At 39.7% G+C, this 22,180-nt stretch overlaps 2 protein-coding genes across 4 annotated transcripts in view; both read left to right on the plus strand.

Annotated features, from left to right (window-relative positions):
• nisch (nischarin) overlaps positions 1–8,051 on the plus strand; it is a 28,980-nt gene extending 20,929 nt beyond the window's left edge. For all 3 annotated transcript variants that reach the window (XM_041981601.1, XM_041981602.1, XM_041981603.1), the window contains 6 exons: positions 143–293; positions 1,453–1,572; positions 1,649–1,810; positions 1,967–2,139; positions 2,222–2,400; positions 6,060–8,051. In XM_041981601.1, the coding sequence (XP_041837535.1) occupies positions 143–293; positions 1,453–1,572; positions 1,649–1,810; positions 1,967–2,139; positions 2,222–2,400; positions 6,060–6,387 (1,113 nt within the window). In that variant the 3' untranslated portion in view covers positions 6,388–8,051. The remainder of the gene's footprint in view (positions 1–142; positions 294–1,452; positions 1,573–1,648; positions 1,811–1,966; positions 2,140–2,221; positions 2,401–6,059) is intronic.
• Positions 8,052–19,098: 11,047 nt separating this feature from the next.
• Positions 19,099–22,180, plus strand: part of stab1 (stabilin 1) — a 123,740-nt gene continuing 120,658 nt past the window's right edge. The window contains exons 1-2 of the mRNA XM_041980206.1: positions 19,099–19,299; positions 19,407–19,579. Of these exons, the coding sequence (XP_041836140.1) occupies positions 19,520–19,579 (60 nt within the window). The 5' untranslated portion in view covers positions 19,099–19,299; positions 19,407–19,519. The remainder of the gene's footprint in view (positions 19,300–19,406; positions 19,580–22,180) is intronic.

The raw sequence follows: 22,180 nt of genomic DNA on the forward strand, positions 1-22,180 counted from the left end.
AGAGGCTGATAAAAGAACAGTGATATGCTTTATTTTACCTTTTGGAAAAAACACTTTCTTCCACACCTTTTATAGAAAAGAGCTTTGCAGCTGTTTTTGTTCCGTCTACATATCCGCTGTTGTTTCTCATCTCTAAAACCAGTCTGAGGCGGAGGAGGTGCGGCAGGTCTTGTGGCTGTCTGTCGTTCTTTACAAATCTCCAGAGGCGGAACTCACCTGCTGCCTGCTGCTCTCCACTGACTCCATCTACTTCCTGTTGGAGGACTCCACCACCACGTTGGGTCTCCACTCGGGTAGGATGCATGGAAAAGTTGGTTCAGTCAGAATTATAAATGTCACAGTTACAGATTTTCTTGCTACAATTATTGTCAGAAAAAAACAGTTTGCGAATTTTAAAAGATTTCTTGTGTTAATTGTATAAATTAAGATGAACACTCCTTATAGGTCTTTAAATTTAATTTATCTATTTTTTATACAAGTTCTTCACACGTATACATATTTTCTATCATTTAAAAGGTAAATATTAAATTGTTTGACCAGAAATGCCATGAAGGTAAATACACGTCGGACTTGTTTTATTACCTGCTTTAACATGAACAAAGGTTGGTTAACAGTCATGAGACACAAACAATGGCCCTGTTAAAAATGGAGTGATGTTTTCAGGCATTTGAGTTTATTTCTTCAAGTATGAGCCACGTTTGTTTATTACATCCTTATTAGCTGCTGACCTTTTACAGCAGCTACTCTTCCTGGCTTCTCACGAAAAACTGAAATACAAATTAATTATATTATCATTAAATAAAATACAGAAACATATAAGCTCACAACAGCTTGCATACAACACACACAAGGACACCTGCTCCAAGTACAAAAATAACGTCAGTAACATTGCAGCTATCACAGTGGCTTTATAACACTACATTCCCTCTTTTTATAAAAAGGAATTGCATCATCTTCTCAATAATAATGACACAAAAAACGGATCAATAGCTCACCTCTAAGCATTTTATTCTCCCGGAGTAAACAAAGATAACTTCAGTTGTTTCTTAAAGATTACTGTATTATTTAAAACCAAAAAGCCTGGTAATGCGTTCCCTGCACCATTGCTCTGTAACTCACGTCTTCTGTTTTAGGCTAGGTCTACATGGAAGCAGCAGAAAACGATCACAGAGCAATAATCTAAACGCAGCTGGTTGTTCATGTGATCAGTTTTTAGTATGCCACAACAGATTTGTCTTTTACATTTCCATGTCCCTGTATTTGCCACAGCTCTTTTTCCACCTTAGAAGATTAATCAGACTTTTAATTATCGATTTAAAAAGGAAAATAATTAATGACTACTTTAAGTTAGTTTTGTGATGTGAAACCAAGTTTACTGGCTGAAAGGGGCAGACATGTTTTTAATAAACCAATATTCTTTGTTTCTTTCTTTGTCTTATTTCAATCCGTCAGTGTTGGACATGTCAAACTCCGGAGACTCGGATACGTGTCTCTGCTGCTGTCTGACCATCAGCCTGTCTGAGCTGCTGGCTGTCAATGTGGGACTGTTTGACCAGTACTTCAGGGTTGTAGGTCTGTAGATAAAGACAAACCTTATCTCGCGATGTCTGCAGAGATACAACAGCTTTAATTTTCTGACTCTCTGCAGGACGCTCGGCCGATCACATCGTGTGCTGCCTCAGCAGGGACAGTTATGGGACGGGCGTCTTCCTCCAGGAGCTGATGTCGGCTCTTAGTTTGCAGCAGCAGCTTCCTCCTCCAGAGCCATCAGATCAGGACTTCTACTCCCAGTTCACCAACAAAAACACGGGTAACCAGACAGGGATTTCCAGACAGGAGCTAACTGTTTGAATTATTTGTGGGTTTTTCCAGTAAAGTTTGTCCCATCTTTTTAAAATAAGAGAACCAAACAATCAAACTAAGCTGAACTGCAGACAGACATAACAGAGTTTGTCTCCCCCTGCAGGTAAGATGCAGAACTACGAGCTGATCCACAGCAGCAAGGTAAAGTTTATTTATCCCAGTGAAGAGGAGATGGGAGACCTGACCTTCATCGTGGCAGAGAGGAAGACTTCAGCCAGTGTAGTTTTCTCATCCTCATGCTCCTTTAATATCCTGCTCTACCTGCTGGTCTTTCAGGTGATAACTGTTTCTGCTTCTTAAGGGTTGATTTCTGATTTTAAGTGTCCTCTGATAGTAATCTTTTTATTATTGACTGCAGGTGCAGATCCCTAACCAAGGCAATACTCTCTCAGGCCCGTCCTCCTCTGGCTCTGGTTCTGCCCCATCCCCTGTCCTTCATCCCAGAACTCTGATCCTCACCAGCACTGACGTCTTCTTGCTGGACGAGGACTACGTCAGCTATCCACTGCCAGACTTTGCTAAGGAACCTCCCTCCAGGTGAGCCCGCTGGACCTCCCACTCTTCTACATCACAACCTGCTGAAATTCAGTTTGGCAGTTAAAGCGGGATTATTCTCAGCAATGGGCTTAAAATGAGGAGGAAGTGTCACAGCGCTGCATGTCATCAACACAGACGGTGTTGTAACACAGAAAGCTTCTGTTTGGGTTCGTCTGCTGCAGGACAAGAGGAAGAGGAAGAGACACTGGCTAGCAGGAAAGACTCTTACAGCACCACAAAAAACACTAAACACTCACAACAAAGAAGAAGATGATTTTAATGACTGCTCCATCATATCCTGACAAAAATATGTTAGAAAATTATGTCAGTGGATTTTTACTGGAGCTGGTTTTGTTGTTTTTAATAAAAAGACAAAATCACACATCTTCAAAGCCTAAATATAATTAATATAATTAAAGTTAGAAACAGCTGTTTGCAACATGAAGCTCTAGTGGTAAACCAGCATCCTTAGCAGGGAAATAAGCAGATTCTTTTTTTTTTTATCAGCTTCATCAAGTCGACACGATTTCCTAAGGTCTTAAGTAAATGTGTGTGATGTGATATGGAAAAAAAACAACAAAAAAAAAACTGCAACTCTGTGAATTTAAAGTTTTAGGTCAGTTTTAGGGTTAGTTTAGGGTCAAGCTATTCAAAGTACCACCCACCAACGGGACTCAAAAACATGACGTGCTTAATAATCACACACTTTTCCCTCATCTTCAGTTCAGCCACAGACAGGTGGTGCTTATCTATCTTTACGTCTCTTTAAACTGGCCAAGGTTGTTTCAATGCCACACCACAATAACATAACAGCCAGCTGGCTGGTTAACACACCTTTAAAACATGTTACATATCAGCTTTTAGAGGCTGACATTGAGAACTGCTGCTTACATGGACACAGTTTCACCAGTTTTACAAGTTAAGCTTTATTATGACAGGTTGCTGTTTAGTGTTGCATTCAAAGACCAGGAGAAATTGAATTCTAACTGAAAAAAAAGTATGGGACAGTGTTTTGTCGACGATGACTAATTTATTTAGTTGATGAACCTTTTTTTTCATGACGATAATGAGATGGTGACAAGCTAAACATGGCTGTCTGATGACGAAAACATGGTGAGACGTTTGTGAGAGTCTGTTGACGAGACCAAAAAGGGCTGATTTCCGACTTTAAAAATGCACATTTCTGCCTATTGTTAGCGCAATCTGTCAGTCAGCAATGCTGCTGCACCTTGGCCACACCCACCACCAGACGTGCAGCACACACAGACAAGCAGTTTATTCATTCACAGATGAATCATGACAGCAGCGTCGACGAAGGGGTTTGGTGGTTGGAAGCGATGAAACGATATATGAACATATTTTAACTATAATCCATCATAATTTCACTGGCAGACCAGGTCAAGTTGAGCATGTGTTCCTCATCCATTGCTCATATTTTGGGCATGTGTATATTCAGGGTGTAGTATTGCACTTCAGAAAATTCTCTGAAATAAAGCCACAGTTACCAAAGTAAGGATGCTGTTGCTCTTTGATTTTTTGGATTAACTGATTCCACAGTTACTGTATCTGTGCGATGCATAACCCTAAGTAGATCATAAAGTATTTGCTGTTGGTTGGGGAAAAATTCTAAGTCTAAAAGCATTCATTTTAATTTTGTAGTTATTGATGAAAATAACCAAACAACAAGCTCACAATGTGTTGCTATATGTTGAACTTATAGATCTGCTATTTCCTTGTGACATGTTTGTATGATGAAGTAGGGCATCAGTTCATGAAAAAAGTTGAAATATAGAAATAAAAGGTTTCTGAGCAACAGCAGTTAAGTTTAGCGCGACAGCATTGCATCCCTGTTGATGGGAAAGTCTCGGCTAAAGCTATCAGTCTGGTAAAGGATCTGGTTATTATGTAAAAGCAATAAGGTTAAATTAATTTAAGACTAATACTTTCTTTTTTTATTTGACTAAAACTAGACTAAAACTATCAAACTTAGAAGTGACTAAAATGTGACTAAACTAATAAGCATTTTCATCCTGAAGACTAAAACTAAGACTAAAACTGAGATGCCTGCCAAAAACAATGCTGGTGTGGGAATAAAATGGTAGAGAAAAACACTTCAACTACACTCACTTGTCGCTTTATCAGGTCCACCTTGCTAGTACTGGGTTGGACCCCCTTTTACTTCAGAACTTTCTTATTTCTTGTGGTGTAGATTAAACAAGGTGTTGAAACATTCCTTAGAGATTTTGCACTAGTGGTTATTTTAGTTCCTGTTGCCTTTCGATAATCTCCAACCAGTCTGCCCATTCTCCTCTGACCTTTGACATCAATAAGACATTCTGGTCCAGACAACTGCTGTTCACTGGATATTTTCTCCTCTTCAGACCATCTCTGTAAACCGTGGAGATGGTTGTGTGTGAAAATCCAGTAGATCAGCAGTTTCCGAATACTCAGACCAACAACCATGCCACGTTCAAAGTCTCTTAAATCTCCTTTCTTCCTCATTTTGATGCTCAGTTTGAACTTCAGCCAGTCGTCTTCACCATGTCTATGTGACATGACATGCAATGAGTTGCTGCCATGTGATTGGCTGTTGAGATGTTTGTGTTAACAAGCAGTTGAACAGGCAGACCTGATGAAGTGGACTGTGTGTGTAACTGCTGATGATGAAAGTTTGCTATTTATAACAAAGCAAAAACTAAGAGGAAGGGAGGCGTTGGGAGGCAACTTTCCACCTTTGAGATGCAGCAAATGTAGCAGGACTTGAACTTGACTTTGAGCTGAGATAAAGATGAATTGGCTGGATAATTCAGCCTGGGGACTGAGATGTAGAAATACAGCTTTGTATAGCTCACTGATGAGATCCTAAGTCAATCTATCCCAGAATTTCTGGTAATGACATTTCTGCCAGTGGAAATTAGCTGGAACATAATTTGAGCTTCATCATACATAAAACATCTGTGTTAAAACTAGGGCTGCAACTAATGACTATTCTGATGGTCGATTAGTCACCGACTATTAAAACGACTATTCGACCAATCGGATTATGTATCTCATGATTATTATAAATGAATCTTATTTCACTTTCAGCTTTGAAACCTTACATGAGGTTGTTAAGTAAGTCCGACGTTCCTCCTCTTTAAATGTTCGAGCATTGCAGACGTACTTCCGCGGTACACAAGGTCCGCTTTACAAATCTCACATGTATTTAATTTATTTTGTAAGTTTAGCGTGAAGTTATCCCAGACTTTTAATGTTTTCCGCCGCCGTTTTCTTCCCTACTCCGCCACCACATTTTTCCCCTGGCGGACTTCACTGCACATGTGCAACTCTCAGCAGAGATTAAAAAAGAAGACGATGTCTCACTCTGTATTTTTTTCCCCTCTTTGTGCATGTGCATTGTGCAACTCTCAGCAGAGATATGATTAGAAGATGATGTCTCACTTGGTAGTTTGTTTTTGTTTTTTTTTTTGCCGACAATAGTCGACGGCTAAATTCGTTGTCGACTATTTTTATTGTCGACTATTGTCAACAACGTCGACTAATCGTTGCAGCCCTAGTTAAAACAATTAATTATTATTTTTTTTTCTCATTAGTAACCAGTATAACCTCTTAGCTGTCCTACTTCTCCTTCTCATCTGTCTCCCTGTCTCCCCCTGCAGAGAACATTATCAACTCCGGGAGGCTCGGAGGATCCGAGACCTGGACCGGGTCCTCCTGGGCTACCAGACCTACCCTCAGGCCCTGACTCTGGTGTTTGATGACCTTCCAGGGCCTGACCTGCTCTGCCACCTCACCTTAGACCACTTCGCCATCAGCGGCGAGGAGGCCCTGCCTAGAGGGGGTGCAGCCAGCAGGGGCGCAGAGGGCGAGGTGCAGTGGTGCATCTTCGTCCCAGGAGCCGACAGCAGAGAGAGGCTGATCTCGCTTCTCGCTCGGCAGTGGGAGGCGCTGTGCAGCCGGGAGCTTCCTGTTGAACTGACCGGCTGATTGGCTGGCAGGGACGACGAATGGACGAGTGAGCAACTGCTCTGTAAATGTTGAGAGCTGTCATGTGACTAGTTTAAAGGCCTCAATATGTTTTAAACTTCAGTGTCTGAGACAGAAGCATAAAATCTGGCTGTTACACACACACTTCTCTCTCGTAGCTTTAAGTTTACACCTGGATATGCTCAGCAAGTAAATGGAAAAATTTGTCTGCAGAGAAAATGCACATCAAGGTCATCAGGGAAGAGAAAACAAGCGAAGTTATCCGTATCGGTCTGCAGGAATTCTTTTTAACTGATGTTCTTTATCAGGGAATACTGTTCATGTTTATTTCACAGAAGCAGAAAAAGCTGATCACGTCTGAGCAAACAGGAATAATAGTGCATGCTTTTACAACCCCCTCCTAGAAAAATCCGGAGTTGTGACCACATATCTGACCCCTATCCAAGCACATTAATGCTGCTCTTGTATGAGATTTGGTTTGAAGCATCTTGAGGCCTTTTGTCACACAGAATTGGAAGGCTTGTCTATAAATTGTGGTATCTGCTGCAGGGAAACAGCAGAAGAGCCACAACTTTCTGGTCTTTCCCTTTTTCTACAGGCTGGTTTTACACAGCAGGGGGCGCTTCCCAGGAGTTCAACTAATAAATCGACTTCAGTCTCAAGGAACAGATACACATTCCTGGGGAATTATCTTCTCTTTTTCCTCAAAGTTGGATCGGTTTTTCTTTGTCCATCCAGATGAGATTAGCCTAGCTTAGCATAAATACTGGATGCAGGGGAGACTGCTAGCTTTGTTTATCATGAGATAAAAACATTGATTTTCTAACAACTCCAAAGCTATTTTATTTAGTTGTAACCTTGTTTCCAAACCAAAAGTTGTTTTTATGTATTTTCTTTTATTTTTTTTTGTATTTATTCGTGTTGAGTCAGACTTTGAGGAGGGGAGAGGATTCCTCAAAATGGACAGTTAACGTTGGAAGAAGCACACAAATGCACAATCTGCTCTCTGAACATTTTATTTCATGCACATTATAGCTGATGAAGCACTATTAGTGTACAATGTCTTGAAGCCTTTTATTAATATTAAATAACTATTGTCGTGGCTTTGGGACACACGGTTGTTTTACATCCTGAAGCTGATTTTGTACTGAACATGAGGATCCTGATATTCCCCAAATGAACTTTGAAATATTACATATAGTATTATCATTGAATGTTATTTTTTTTAATATTTTCATTGTTTTATGTTTTTGTAAATCACTATTAATATCGACAAACGGGAAGCCAGCCACTTATTGAAATGATTTCTACATCTTTTCATGACGGTTTTTTGGTTCTTTCAAGATCAGCAGAATTTAACCACAGTTGGCACATTTTTCAGCTGATGCAGCTCTTGAGTCAGAAAATGTTTACCAATGTTTCTTTGGAAATATATGTAGAACTGGTTGTTATTGGAAATATTGATGATTATTGGTAGATACAGTAGACTGGAATGAGAGAAAAAAAAGTAGCTAAATTGTGAAAACTATTACTCAAGATCACTTTTAAAGATTACAACGAAGTTTGGGAAGCAAAATATTAAAGAGCTGAAAGACACCTGGAGACCTTTAAACAGTACAGTTGATTACGTTTAGACCACAAGTTGTAAATAAATGATGGATGGAGCTGGTTTGGTCGTCATTTTTTGGAGCCAGAAGTGACCACGTCCTGACAAGAAGCTCACTGGACAAATGTTTGTCTTTTACGCCAAATATCTGTGAAACAATGACTCTTGGTACAAACTCAATTCCCAAAAAGTTGGGACGCTTTGTGAAATGTAAATAAAGACAGAATGCAATTATTTAAAAATCTCATTATTTCCAATAATTTTACCATTTCTTGGAAAATATTAACTCATTTTGAATCTGATGGCAGCAACACATCTCTAAAAACTTTGGAACAGGGTGATGTTTATTATTGTGTAGCATCCCCTCTTTTAACAACTGTAAACATTTGGGAAGTGAGGAGACCAGTTACTGCAGTTTTAGGAGTGGAATGTTGTCCCATTCTGGTCTGATACAGGATTCTAGCTGCAGTCCTGGACCTTCATTGCTGGATTTTTGGTTTCATGATGCTCCAAATGTTTTCTACAGGTGAAAGGTCTGGACTGCAGGCAGACCAGTTCAGCAGCCGGACTCTCCTGTGTTGCCATGCTGTTGAGATGGATGCAGTATGTGGTTTGGTATTGTCCTGCTGTCTTGTCTGGACGGAGCAAATGTTGCTCTAAAACCTGCATGTACTTTTCATTGATGGAGCTTCACAGATGTGGAATCTGCCTAGACACTGATGCAACCCCATACCATCAGAGTCAGGTTTTTGAACTGTCCACAAGCTAGATGGTCCCTCCTCTCGAGTCTGCAGGACATGGCATCCGTGGTTTCCAAAAAGAATTGAACATTTTGATGCATCTGGCCACAGAACAGCTTTCCACTTGGCCTCTGACCATGTTAAATAAGCATTGGTTCAGAGAATTCAGCTTAGCATTTCTGGATTGTGTTCACACACTGTATTGCTTACGAGGTGCATGATTTAACCTACATTTGTGGATTTTAGGGTGAACAGTGTTCACAGACAAATTTCTGGAAGTATTCCTGAGCCCATGTCGTGATTTCCAGTACAGAAAAATGTCTGTTTTTAATGCAAGGCTACCTGATGGTCCCAAGACCTTCCCAAGGCCTCTCCAGTCTTGACCTTCAGCCTTGTCCCATGTGCACAGAGATTCCTTGTGATTGGTGAGATTTCCAAGTCTTACCAGTTTTAGGTGAGGAACACTTATCAGATACAGTTCTTCTGTCCATCTCTACATCTGAGAGACTCTGCCTCTCTGAAATGCTCCTTTAATACCCAGTCATGTTACTGACCTGTTACCATTTAACCCAAGTGATGCTTCTCCAGCTGGTTTTGATTTGTACAAATTTTTTTCCAGCCTTTTGTTACCCCTGCTCCAACCTTTTAAAGATGTGTTGCTCCCTTCAGATTCAAAATGAGCTAATACTTTCCATGAAATAGCAAAATGTCTGTTTCTCATGTTTATGTTAAAATTATGGGTTTATAAGATTTACAAACCATTAAATTTAGTTTTTATTTACATTTTATACAGCGCCCCAACTCTTTTGGGTTAGGTTGTAAGAGAAGCTGGCAGTCTGTTGTCTGTTGGAGCCGGAGATGTTTTGGAGGCAGCCCTTTGTGATCATCGGTTTTGTCCATCAACGGAAACCTGAAACAAATAGACTGTTTAGGGAAATAAGAAAAACAAATGTCCAAAAAACATCCCGATTACATGACTAAATGGAGCAGGCATCTATTTTTTCCTACCTCCCATAGCTGTTAGGGCAATCTGAGAACCCATCAATTGTAGATTTTTTCACAAAAAATATGATGGAAAGCATTTACCTTCAACATTTTTCATTATTGATGCTTTTGCATTCCCACTGTATCAGCTCAGGTATTAATATTTCATGCTGCATGTGTCAGAGGAGGACGGTAATCCTACAGTGATCCAGAATGGAGAAACCAAATAATTTAAAATATGTAACTTTCTGACCTCAAAAATATGGTTGACATGCCAGCAACTGGATATCAACACACTGATGGTTTTGAACACAGCGTGGCTGATTTAGCAAAGAAACGAAAAAGGTAACGAGAGAAAGTGACAGAGCAAGAGACGAGACAAATGTAGACATCAGACTGACTTTCACTGGCTGGAGTAAGTTCAGAGAAGAGACAGGATGCAAGATGGATGCTGAGTCGCTTGTTAGGGGGATGTCTTTAAACCTTAACCCCAGAATATATTTACAATTATATAAAAACTCAATAAATACAGAAAAAAAATCAGGAACAAAAACAACAATAAATAAATAAAGGACAATTAAATATTATTAATAATAAAAAATATATGAAAATAATATAAAAACAAATTTGTCACCAGGCATCAAGGGGTTAATGTTTTATATTTGATGATTCATGTTTGCACCTATTGCATCACTTTATTGTTAAAACTTTTATCAAAACCCTGTTGTATGTAATCTGATGCCCAAATGATAATAAACAGTACTTGTATGTACATTTAATAACTTATTTTTCTTATTATCAGATTAAAAATAAAAAATCCTGCTCATCATTTCTTGGCTCAGGGATTTAACTTTGAATGAGTATTTCACTGGTACCATTTAAAAACTGTCAGAAAACATAAAGCTGCGGTTTCCACTAAATATAAATTACACCTGCTTCTATTGTGACAAAAAAAAAGTGTTTATTTGAAGCAACGAAAGAAAATCAGTTTTTCTTGGTCTTGCACATTTTGCATTTCAAGCGTAATCCACATTTGTTTAAGTTGATCCTAATATTTATAGAAGCATGCTAAAAGCTTGCAGGTAAACAAGGCGACTCTCAGTCTTGTTGGGTTTATTTACTGATTTACATTCCAATGAGAAAGTCTCGGTAATGAGACGTGTCCCTGTCAAAGTAGCGGAAATATGCGACAAAGTCTCAAAGGCGCCATTAGAAGACAACAGCTCAGTCTTTTGGGATCAGGTGTGGTTTGACTTCAGGGCCTTTTTGGGAAACGTGCATAAAATGTAACTACTACAGCGCCAGAGGCGGAAACTAAACAACAAATGAAGATGAAAATTTGAAGCAGTGACATGTCCTATAACCATACAAACCTTGATATTAAACTAAATTCTTTTGCACTTGGATTTTCTTGTGGAGGAACACAAAATGTAAGTCATTTTAATGACTTGTTTCGCCCATAAATTGTTGTTCAGTGAGGTTTTGATGACTTGGTGGTTCAGAAACAAAAACCACCACACACAGTTCAACTCTTTCAACTTCCCCATTTCCTGTCTGTCAGTGCTGCTCTTCATGATGTTCAGCTGATTTCCGCTTTTGGGACACTAACAGGCTGAGGGCAGAGATACTGTACGGAGATGTGCCAGATCAGCAAAACTGTCCATATGACCCCTGATTGGCTTTTTGTGGTTTCCAGGAGGTCTGCTGATAGATCTGGTTTCATGTGAAAGAAAAGCTGCTAAGAAAAAGCTCACGACTCAAATGTGGAAAATTTGGACCCAAACAGGATTTACGAACAATGACTGTGATGACACAACAAATTATTCTGAAGAACAAACAGGGTCATGCAGGTGACCTACGCAGCACTGTAGTTACCTCTGCTGGCTTTAGTTCAGTCACTGCAGTGACTCTTCACTAAACAACATTCATGTGCATGTTGTTTATTTGGATGGGGCGGTCGTAAATATGCCAGATTTACCAAGATGCTAATATGCGTCTGCAGTCTAAGAAGAAACAACACATAAAAATAACAACAGAACCACATCATACACAATGCGATAAAAATAATAGTTACAACAAAACAATTGCAATGGTTTTGCTAAACCTGACCTAAAATGCCCGTATTCAAGGTTCAAGTAGGCCTACTAATAAGTGCTTACAGTGCCTATCATTATCATCGTTATTATGGTTTTAAAAAGCCATGTTTTACACTCTTTTAAAGCTGCCTTTCCCAAACTCCAGCTCCTGACCCCCACGGATTCTAAATAATAATAATAATAAAAATAATAATAATAAAAACATTTGGGCATGTAGGGACTTTGTTACAGCAGCGATTTCACCTAAATTCTCTTTATCGTCCTTTGTGTAGTTTCTTATGTTTATCAAGCCTTAACAGCTATGGGAGGTAGGAAAAAATAGACGCTTGCTCCATTTAGTCGTGTAATCTGAATGTTTTTTGGACACCCAATTACATAAACAAACAGATGAGGGTGGATTTATTAAAATAAAGAAAAGGTATGTCTGGCCAAGACATGAGGAAGATGAAAAAATAGAGCAAAAAAGACACCAGGACCGTGGTGGACCAAGGAATTTAATACTATAACAACAAAACCTTTTAGATATTATAACATGTTATTGGTGTAAAAATCATAAAAGGGCAATGAACGCTGGTTGAAGGGGCCCTGTGAAATTTAAAAGGGTTAAAGGCTCAGAAAAAATCCTCAGCTGGTACAAGTGTCTTGCCACAAGAAGATAGATTTTATCCAAAGCACTTTACATATACGTCACATTCACCCATTCACACACACATTCATACACTGATGGTGGAAGGTGCCATGCAAGGAGCGATGGTCCCTCCCAGGTACTTACAGGTCTCAGCAATTTCCATCTCCTGCCCCATGAACTTTACGGGAGTTAGAGGAGTCCTCTTCCTCGGGAAGTCTATCACCACCTCTCTGATCTTCAGATACAGGTGATTCCTGCCAGTCCACTGTACAAACCCGTCTACCAGCACTCTGTACTCCTCCCCTTCCTCTCCTATACACCCAAAACAGCTGAGTCATCAGAGAATTTCTGAAGGTAGCAGGACTCAGTGTTGTACTGAAAATCAGTGGTGTATAAGGTGAAGAGGAAAGGAGACGGCACAGTCCCCTGAGGAGTTTTTAAATCAACAACCACCATGTCAAACAGGACGCTGCCCAGATGGACAAACTGTGACCTGCCTGTCGGGTAGTCAGTAATCCAGGAGACCATGGAGTCGTATCTTTGCTGCTTATTGTAGAAAAATTTACTAGAAGATCTATTAGGTATTCACTAATACATAAAAAAAACATTGAGTAAGAAAAAATAGACTCATGTTTTTCAGTACTTTTATAAAAACTGTGTGTATCTGAATAACTGGTACAAGTTAATGTTACTGATTCACCATTATTTTATTTTATAATGTCCAGAAATAATTAGAAAATGTGCTTCACTGTTGCACAAGAATAAAAGATTTAGCCAGCTCTACCAAAAGTTCCTGTTGGGATCATTCTAGGCTGTCTTTGGCCACATTTCTTTCTTGAAGGTTCACTATCAATACAGGATTTAATATCTTTAATACTTTTTGTGACCTAGTTTTAGGAGTTTTAACTTAAGAATGTGTCTGCACACTTGTTTAAGGAATGAGATGCTCCTCACTGCCTCAGTTTGAATAAAATACTGTAAGTTGCTCCCATCTGTAATAACAATTACTCTTCAGTTGGGAGGCTTATTAACACAAATATCTAAACAACACAATCACCCTTAAAGCAGATAGACTACAGCAGCATAAGACCACACCGGGTGCCTCCTGTCAGCTAAGAATAGGAAACTGAGGCTACAATTCACACAGACTCACTTACACTGGACAATAGAAGATGAAGAAACGTTTCCTGGTCTGATGAGTCTCCATTTCAGCTCCACATTCAGATGGTTGGCTCAGAATTTAGTGGAAAAAACACAAAAGCATGAATCCATCCTGCCTTATAGCAATGGTTCGGGCTGCTGCTGGTGGTGTAATGGTGTGGGGGAGTTTTTTTTGGCACACTTTGGGCCCTTTAGTACCAACATGGCCTGGTTTAACCACCACAGCCTACCTGAGTTGCCAACCATCTTAGCGTAGCATCTTCTGATGGCTACTTCCAGCAGGATAATGTCATGTCACAAAACTCGAATCATCTCCAGCTGCTTTCTTGAACATGACAATGAGTCACTGGACTCCAACGGCCTCCACACTCACCAGATCTCCATCCAACAGAGCAGCTTTGGGATGTGGTGGAACGGAAGATTCTCATCATGTGCAGCAACTGTGTGATGCTGTCATGTCAATATGGAGCAAAACCTATGAGGAATGTTTCCAACACCTTGTTGAATGAGTTGTTGACACCAAGAATTAAGGCAGTTCTGAAGGGAAAAAGGGGGTCAAACCTGGTACTGATAGGAAGGTGGACCTGATAACGTGGTCAGTAAGTGAATATTATAACAAACTTGTTGAAAGTAACAGGCTGTTTCAGATTGTTTCACCTGTATGGCCCATTATTCAGTGCTTTTGAAAACCTCAGTCATCTGCTGACTATCTGGAGGACGTTGTGTTAGTCATCATAAACAGCTACTGCTGAAAGACACAGAAGGACTTGACACTGATAGTAAATCCATTCTCACTTCTTTTTATCTGTCATGGCTTTTCTTGTCTGCTGGGCATTTTTCCAGGCTGGTGTGCTGATTGGAGGCATTTGTTGAGTCAAATGTAGTTTCTTGGAAACAAACCCAGATCTGAAAACTCTGACATTAGCCCCCTCCCTCATTCCTGATCCATGTTCTTTTGTAAAATAGACAGGAGTCAGCACTGTGGTGTGATATGTGCAATACTGTCTCTCCTTCATATCACTCATTACTTTTTTTTTTTACCATTTATTCTTACTGTTCAGCACTTTGGTCGGTACCTTCTGTTTTTTTAAAGTGCTTTATACATAAAGTTGGCTTAGGTTGGCATGGCTTTATCATGGCTTCTGGTCATTTTGCTGATCAAAGTCACTTATTCAGGTCCAAATTGTCCTCACGGACACAGAGTGAGAGACAAACTAAGGCCCAAGCCTGTTTTATAACATTTTCCAGGAGTCAGCTGCTACTTATGTGCTGTTTAACCAGGACTAAGAGATCTGAACACATCACACCAGTTTTAAAATTTTTACACTGGCTTCCAGTCAGTCACAGAATAGATTTTAAAACCCTTCTGATCATTTACAAATCCCAGAATGGTTTAGGCCCAGAATACATCTGTGATATGTTCAGAGAATATAAACCTAGCAGAGCTCTTAGATCCAAAGACTCTGGTCAACTAGTCCAGGCCAGAGTCCAGACTAAACATGGAGAAGCAGCATTTAGCTGTTATGCTGCAAACAAATGGAACAAACTGCCAGTGGAGATTAAACTTTCCCCAAATGTAGACATTTTTAAATCCAGGTTAAAAACTTTTCTTTTCTCATGCGCCTATGCATGAAATCTGCACGGTAACTTTTTTTTTTTTTTTTTTTTTTTTTTTTTAACTTATCTTGCTTTTAATCATTTTAATGTAATTTATTATTTTATTGTGATTATGTGTTGATTATGTGTTGATGCCTTTTACTATTCTAAATATCTGTAATGTCTTTGTTTTATGTAAAGCACTTTGAATTGTCCTGTACATGAAATGTGCTATACAAATAAACTGCCTTGCCTTGCCTTGTTGAATCTATCATGCAACTCTGATAGATAACACTTATCAGAGTGGTCTTTACTTATTATTATTATTATTTTTTCTCTCTTTTTCAGGCAGACTGGCATCACAAAACAAAATATCAAAGACTGACTGGGACTGAATACACAACAACGACTATATTATATCTAGCATGGATGAGCATGGTATATGTGCAAATAAACCACCTCAGTGGACATTAGTGAGTCATCCCATACACTGCTTCTCAGTAAAGAAATAAATGCATAACTTTTATTCATTACCAGTTAAAGGTTTGGACACACTTCCCCATTAAATCCATGTTAGCCTTAGAGATGAACAGGACAGGTATAACTATTTATTACTGAATAGATCAACATAGATAAAATACATAAAATAAATAAGAAAATTAGTATAGAAAATAAAAAGATCACTGTACCTGTCTGTAGATGCAAAATATTGTATTTTTTTTATTCATGCATCAGAGGGTTAAACAAAGGGAAAAGATATTGGATAACAAGCTCACAAATTAAAATGGTAGCTTATTTATGCCAGAAGCTGAGTAAGAAAAACACAATTGAAGATTGGATTTTATATCTGTTTAAGATTTTATAGTTTTAGTTTGTTTTTCTGAAGAGAAAACTGCAGCTGCAGGCCTTAAGAACCCCATCCCTTTCCACTGTAGAGGGATGGAGTTTTAGAATAAACAGTGGAGAATGATTGTGGCTGATGATTTTGATGATGATGATGATGAGAAACACTTTATTCAGACATTCTGACAGGGTTCATAAAAACGATATTTATAAAATGGTTCTCTGCCATGCTGAACTCTTGAATAAAAATCTTTAAACTTGACTAAAACTGGATTTAAGTGGGTTAAAGTCATCCAAATGTGTAAAGACACTGGTCAGAATAAAACCTGTTGCTAAGGGGTCAGTGAGCAAGGTAGCAGACTCCAGTCTACTGCAGTGGCCTGCTTTCTGCCTGTTTCCTGCCATTGTTCTGCCTGGTTGCAGCTTGATCTTTAACCTTCTCTGCGGTCAGATTCATCCCACTGCGTCTGCTTGTCAAACCCATCTCAGTTAAAACAGGAAAGAAAGTCAGCTGTCACATTTGTTCTTTTTCATTCTGAGAAGCAGACGACGAGTCGTGTCAGCTGACCAGGAAATCCGCCCAAATCTCAACGATACAGTGGGACAACCAGGACAGGAAATCCGCCCAAAACTTCCTGTTTCACATGCTGGTGGAGGAATTTTGTCCTCTCTTCTTTCCAGTGTTGCTTCAGTTCATTGAGATTTGCACCTTTGGTTTCAGTGCAGCCCTCTGAAGGTCCCACCACAGTGTTTCGATCAGGCTGAATGAAGTCTGGACTTTGACTGGGCCAGTGCAACACTAATGAGCCAGTTCCAGCCATTAAAAGTCTGTCAGACAGATGGCCTCATATTTGACTCTAGAATACTTTGGGATCCAGAGGAGTTCATGGTCCTCACACCTTAGTATGAGGTGTTTGTGCTGATATACTGTGTTCAGTTTGGTCAGGTCTGACATTGTTCCAGAGGTCTTGTGGTTTGATCAAATGCAGCTTTGCAAACCTGAGCTGTGCTGCCATGTTCTTTTTAGAGAGAAGAAGCTTTCTCCTGCAGCCCTTTCAAACAAGTTGCATTCAGTCTTTTGTCTAACTAGACTGTCATAAACTTTAACATTAACTATGCTAACCGAGGCCTAGAGAGTCTGAGATGTAGGTCTTGGCTTCGCTGCAGTTTCACTGAGCATTTCACAGTCTGATCCTGGGCTTAACCTGCTGGGATGTCCACTTCTGGGAAGATTGGCAGCTGTCTTGAATGATGCACTCCAGAGAGTTTGGAAATGACCTTATAACCCCTCTCAGATTGATGAGTAGCAGCAGTTGCTTCTCTAAGATCATTGCTGATGTCTTTCCTCCTTGGAACTGTGTTAACACACCAGAACACTGTAAAACCTACAAAACTGCTGCTTTTAAAGAGGAGCTCATGCTGATGATAATGAATTAGTACATTGATCAGCAGCACCTGGCTGACAGTAATACTCTGAACTCCTATTATGTCATGATTTTACATAATGAAATATTTTAATAATATCTGCAATAACAGTTTACTTAAATAAAATAGAAACTGAACAGAATCTTTAATGGAAAAAAAATGTAAACATTCACCCTCCTTTATCAGGTCCACCTTGCTACTATTGGTTTGGACCCCTTTTGTTGTCAGAACTGCCTTAATTCTCAGTAGAAGACAATAAACAAGGTGAATGAAACATTCCTCAGAGGTTTTGCTCCATATTGACATGGCAGCGTCACACAGTTGCTGCACACCCATGATGAGAATCTCCTCTTCCACCACATCCCAGAGCTGCTCTGTTGGATAGAGATCTGGTGACTGTGGAGGCCGTTGGAGTCCAGTTAACTCACTGTCATGCTCAAGAAGCCAGTTGGAGATGACTTGAGCTTTGTGACATGGTGCATTATCCTGCTGGAAGTAGCCATTAGAAGATGCTACACTGTGGTCATAAAGGGATGGACATGGTCAGCAACAATCCTCAGGTAGACTGTGGTGGTTAACTCATTCCACGTTGGTACTAAGGAGCCCAAAGTGTGCCAAGAAAATATCCCCCACACCATTACATCAGCAGCAAACTGAACTGTTGATACAAAGCAGAATGGATTCATGTTTTCATGATGTTTCCACCAAATTCTGATCCTACCATCTGAATGTGGAGCTGAAATGGAAACTCATCAGACCAGGAAATGTTTTTCCATCTTCTATTGTCTAGTGTTGGTGAGTCTGTGAAAATTGTAGCCTCAGCTTCCTGTTCTTAGCTGACAGGAGGCACCCGGTGTGGTCTTCTATTGCTGTAGCCCATCTGCCTTAAGGTTGGACATGTTGTGTGTTCAGAGAAGGATTCTGCAGACCTTGGTTGGAACCAGTGGTCATTTTAGTTCTTGTTGCCTTTCTATCATCTCCAACCAGTCTGCCCATTCTCGTCTGACACCAACAAGACATTCTAGTCCAGACAGCTGCTGCTCACTGGATATTTTCTCTTCTTCAGACCATCTCTGTAAACCCTGGAGATGGTTGTGTGAAAATCCCAGTAGATCAGCAGTTTCTGAAACACTCAGACCAACATCCATGACATGTTCAAAGTCACTTAAATCCTCTTTTTTCCTCATTCTGATGCTCAATTTGAACTTCATAAAGTTGTCTTGATCACATTTACATGATTAAATGCATTGATTTGCTGATGAGGAATTTGTGTTTACGAGCAGTTGAACAGGTGGAGCTGATGAAGTGGACAGAGAGTGTAGTAAAAGCCTTTGGCTACTTGTAAAATATTATGCACCAATGTGTTGCTCCTCTGTCCAGGTTTATGTAACATTTTATTTGATCATTACAGAGAGCTCAGACAGAAGTTTCTTTGTTTTAATGACACGTTTAATTCTACAACACATTACTCCTACTGTTTCTATTTAAACCAACCACACCACCTCTGCTGGTAGCTCTGGGGAAATGGTAGGAGGAGATGACCTCTGCTGGGAGGTCCCAGTCTCTTTTGTTTTTTTTTTCTTGCTTTCTCTTCCTAGATCAGAGAGTAAAAACCAGCAGCAGTTTTTTCAGTTTCAGCAGCTGCCTTCTGCCTCACTGGACACTGATTTGAGATTTTAACTTGTTGGCTGTATATTGTTTATTTCCACACATACCAGACTTGTAGTGAGCCAAGAATACAGCTGATACCACTACAAATGCCTGGATCCACCCTGTTGTTTGTTATTAGAGGCAGTTTTATTTTTCCAGACTTCTTGCCTCTATAAGCTGCAGGTTACTTTTAGTTTCCTAACAGTACTGGTAGAACACTTGTCTATTGTTTTCTTATTTAATTTTTTCCTGTACAGAGGATATTGTTATCTTTGTTGTTTTTCCTGTAGTTAACGGTGCATGCTGATTTTAAAGTTCAGTCCTCAAGTGTTGGGAGAAAACTGAGTCAGATCTGGTCGCCTGGACTTTTCCTTTCCTTTTTCTGGATGTGAGAGATCGAGCTATGCTGCTTCCTCTGCTTCTGCTGCTGGAGCTCTGCCTGCTAACACCAGCACAAGAACAGGTAACAGACCTCCAGCTCTTTGAATCCTGCTTCACCTGGTTTTTCTGAATTTACTTTTTAACGTCTTGATTTATGGCTCTGGTATTGTTTTCCTGAGCTTTGTTTTAGAAGTTAAAGCCACTCCTGTTGAATGAATGGGAAGTGTGGATAAGCAGTAAAGAGCAGCCCTGACAAAACATAAAAATAACGTAAACTTAAAACAACACTTAAGTGATTTGTTATTGTATTTCCAGGAAGTCCAGCAATTCATAGAAACCTGACTACATATCCTGAGTTTGGCTTAAAGTTATTATCAAAAGTTTACTAACTTGTGCCAACATGTCCACCACTACATGTTGATATTAAACAGCTAATATTCACTAACTTCATTTTTCATGTTTCTGGTTCTCATTAGCTCCAAACTCAGTCCAGCTGAGGACGATGAGAATCAAAATTCAAAAATATTTTACTTATTTAATCAGAAGCAAAAGTGTTACGTTAACAGACTGTGTGCAGTTCATCATGTTTGTACCACTCGTGGAGATATTTGAGTCTGCAATTAAGTTTAAAAAAAAGTTTGACCTGTGTGGTCAAAAATTTCAACTCCTTATGAGTTCATTTTTTGGGGGTAGGGGAACAACCTTCAATCAACCAAGAACTTGTTAGATAAAGTTCTTTGCCAGAAGAAATGATCATCATTGAAGTTGTGATACTGTCAGACTTTAAATGAAAGCAGCAGAGGGTAAAATGATAGTGTTTTGTACATAAAAAAGCACTTAATTTCCCATAATGCACTTGAAGCTCTGTCAAACTGTATCATACAAACTACAGTTTATGAATCATGTTAGTCCAGTCAGGTCCAGACAACTCTGAGATGCATGCAGATCTCCTGAGATGCTCCGTATGACTAACAGCACTGAAAAATACAACACTGGCTTCAGATAGCAAATGAGAATTTGTTCTTACAGACTAAAGAGTATTTGTACTGTAGCTGATCAAAACTCTCTTTCACATTAACAATAAGTTCATAGTGTCTAGTTCTTTGGTAGTTTTTGGTCTCTTTTTTTTCACAGACATTTCATCTCTTTTTCACATGAATCCCACTTTATTCTTTTGGTTGGTCATAACTTAGTTGTTGGTTTAATTAACTTCTGAACCAGGGAATGGCTGAACCAACTTAGTTTGCTTTGTATCATTTTATCAACAACTGATTGAACAGAGTTTATCCAAGTTAATTTATAAAAGTTAGTTTAGTGCAGTGGTTCCCAGACTTTTTCTACTGGGCCCCCACTGCATAGACAACAATAATGTCAAGGACCCCCCCCAATCCCTTTTAATTTTCAATGGCACAGATGCTGCTTTGGTAAAACAACGACAGTGATATATGACATTTGAGTAGTTTATTTCAAAATAGTAGGCAACTTTTAGATGCATTACTTCTCCAACACACCTGAATCAAATGAAGGCTCGTTACCAGGCCTCTGCAGAGCTGAAGGACACGTGGAAGAAGGAATTCAGCCATTTGATTGAGGTGTGTTGGAGAAGGGATGCATCTAGAACAGGGGTGCCCAAGTCAGGTCCTTGAGATCTACCATCCTGCAACTTTTAGATGCAACCCTTCTCCAACACACCTGAATCAAATGGCTGGCTCATTACCAGGCCTCTGCAGAGCTGCATGACATGCAGATGACATCTGATTCAAGCGTGTTGGAGAAGGGTTGCATCTAAAAGTTGCAGGATGGTAGATCTCGAGGACCGAACTTGGGCGGTCAGGGAAAACCGCAGGGAAACATAAAAAATCTGTAAAACTCTGGTCCAAGAGGTCCAGAGTTGGTGATCCCTGAGCTACAAGAAAAGAAAGATGCAAAATGATGTGAAGCCAAAACCTAAAACTCTGTAAGTCCATCAAACATGTTAAAAAGAGAAGAGTCTTTAGCTGTGATTTAAAGCATTCAGGAAAGCTTGTAGACCTAATCCCCAGAGTAAGGCTGGTCCATAGTCTGGGATCAGAGCTGAAAATGCATAGCACTCAAATTTACAGTCGAGAGGGACTGTTAACAGATCTTGATCAGAGGACCGTAGAGGTCTGCCATAAAAAGAAATTAACTTATGTATATTGGTGCCAGATTGTTTAGGCTTTATAAATTAATAGGTGGGTCTTGAACTGGATCAGTGTGGCTGCAGGGTTTTAGACCAAGCAGGCAACAGAATCCCAGCTGTGACAGGAGAGTCTTTTATGTCTGATGATATGTTTACTTGTTTAATATTTACCTTTTAGTTATGTTTTAGTTGTGAGCAGCATGGCGGTGTGGTGGTTAGCACCGTGGCTTCACAGCAAGAAGGTTGCTGGTTCAAGCCTTGGCTGGGGGAGGTTCAAACAGTGGCCTTACTATGTGGAGTTTGCACCTTCTCCTCGTGGATGTGTGGGTTCTCTTCTGGTTCTCCAACTTCCTCCCACCACCCAAAGATATGCATGTTAGGTTAGGTTAGGTTAATTAGTCACACTAAATTCTGCCTAGGAGTGAGTGTCTGTCTTTGCATTGGCCCTGCGATGGACTGGCAACCTCTCCAGGGTGTACCTTGCACACTAATTGCACTATACGGTACAGATGGATGAATGTT

This window comes from Melanotaenia boesemani, chromosome 3 (genome assembly GCF_017639745.1).
Source record: "Melanotaenia boesemani isolate fMelBoe1 chromosome 3, fMelBoe1.pri, whole genome shotgun sequence".
In the NCBI taxonomy this organism is placed as follows: domain Eukaryota; kingdom Metazoa; phylum Chordata; class Actinopteri; order Atheriniformes; family Melanotaeniidae; genus Melanotaenia; species Melanotaenia boesemani.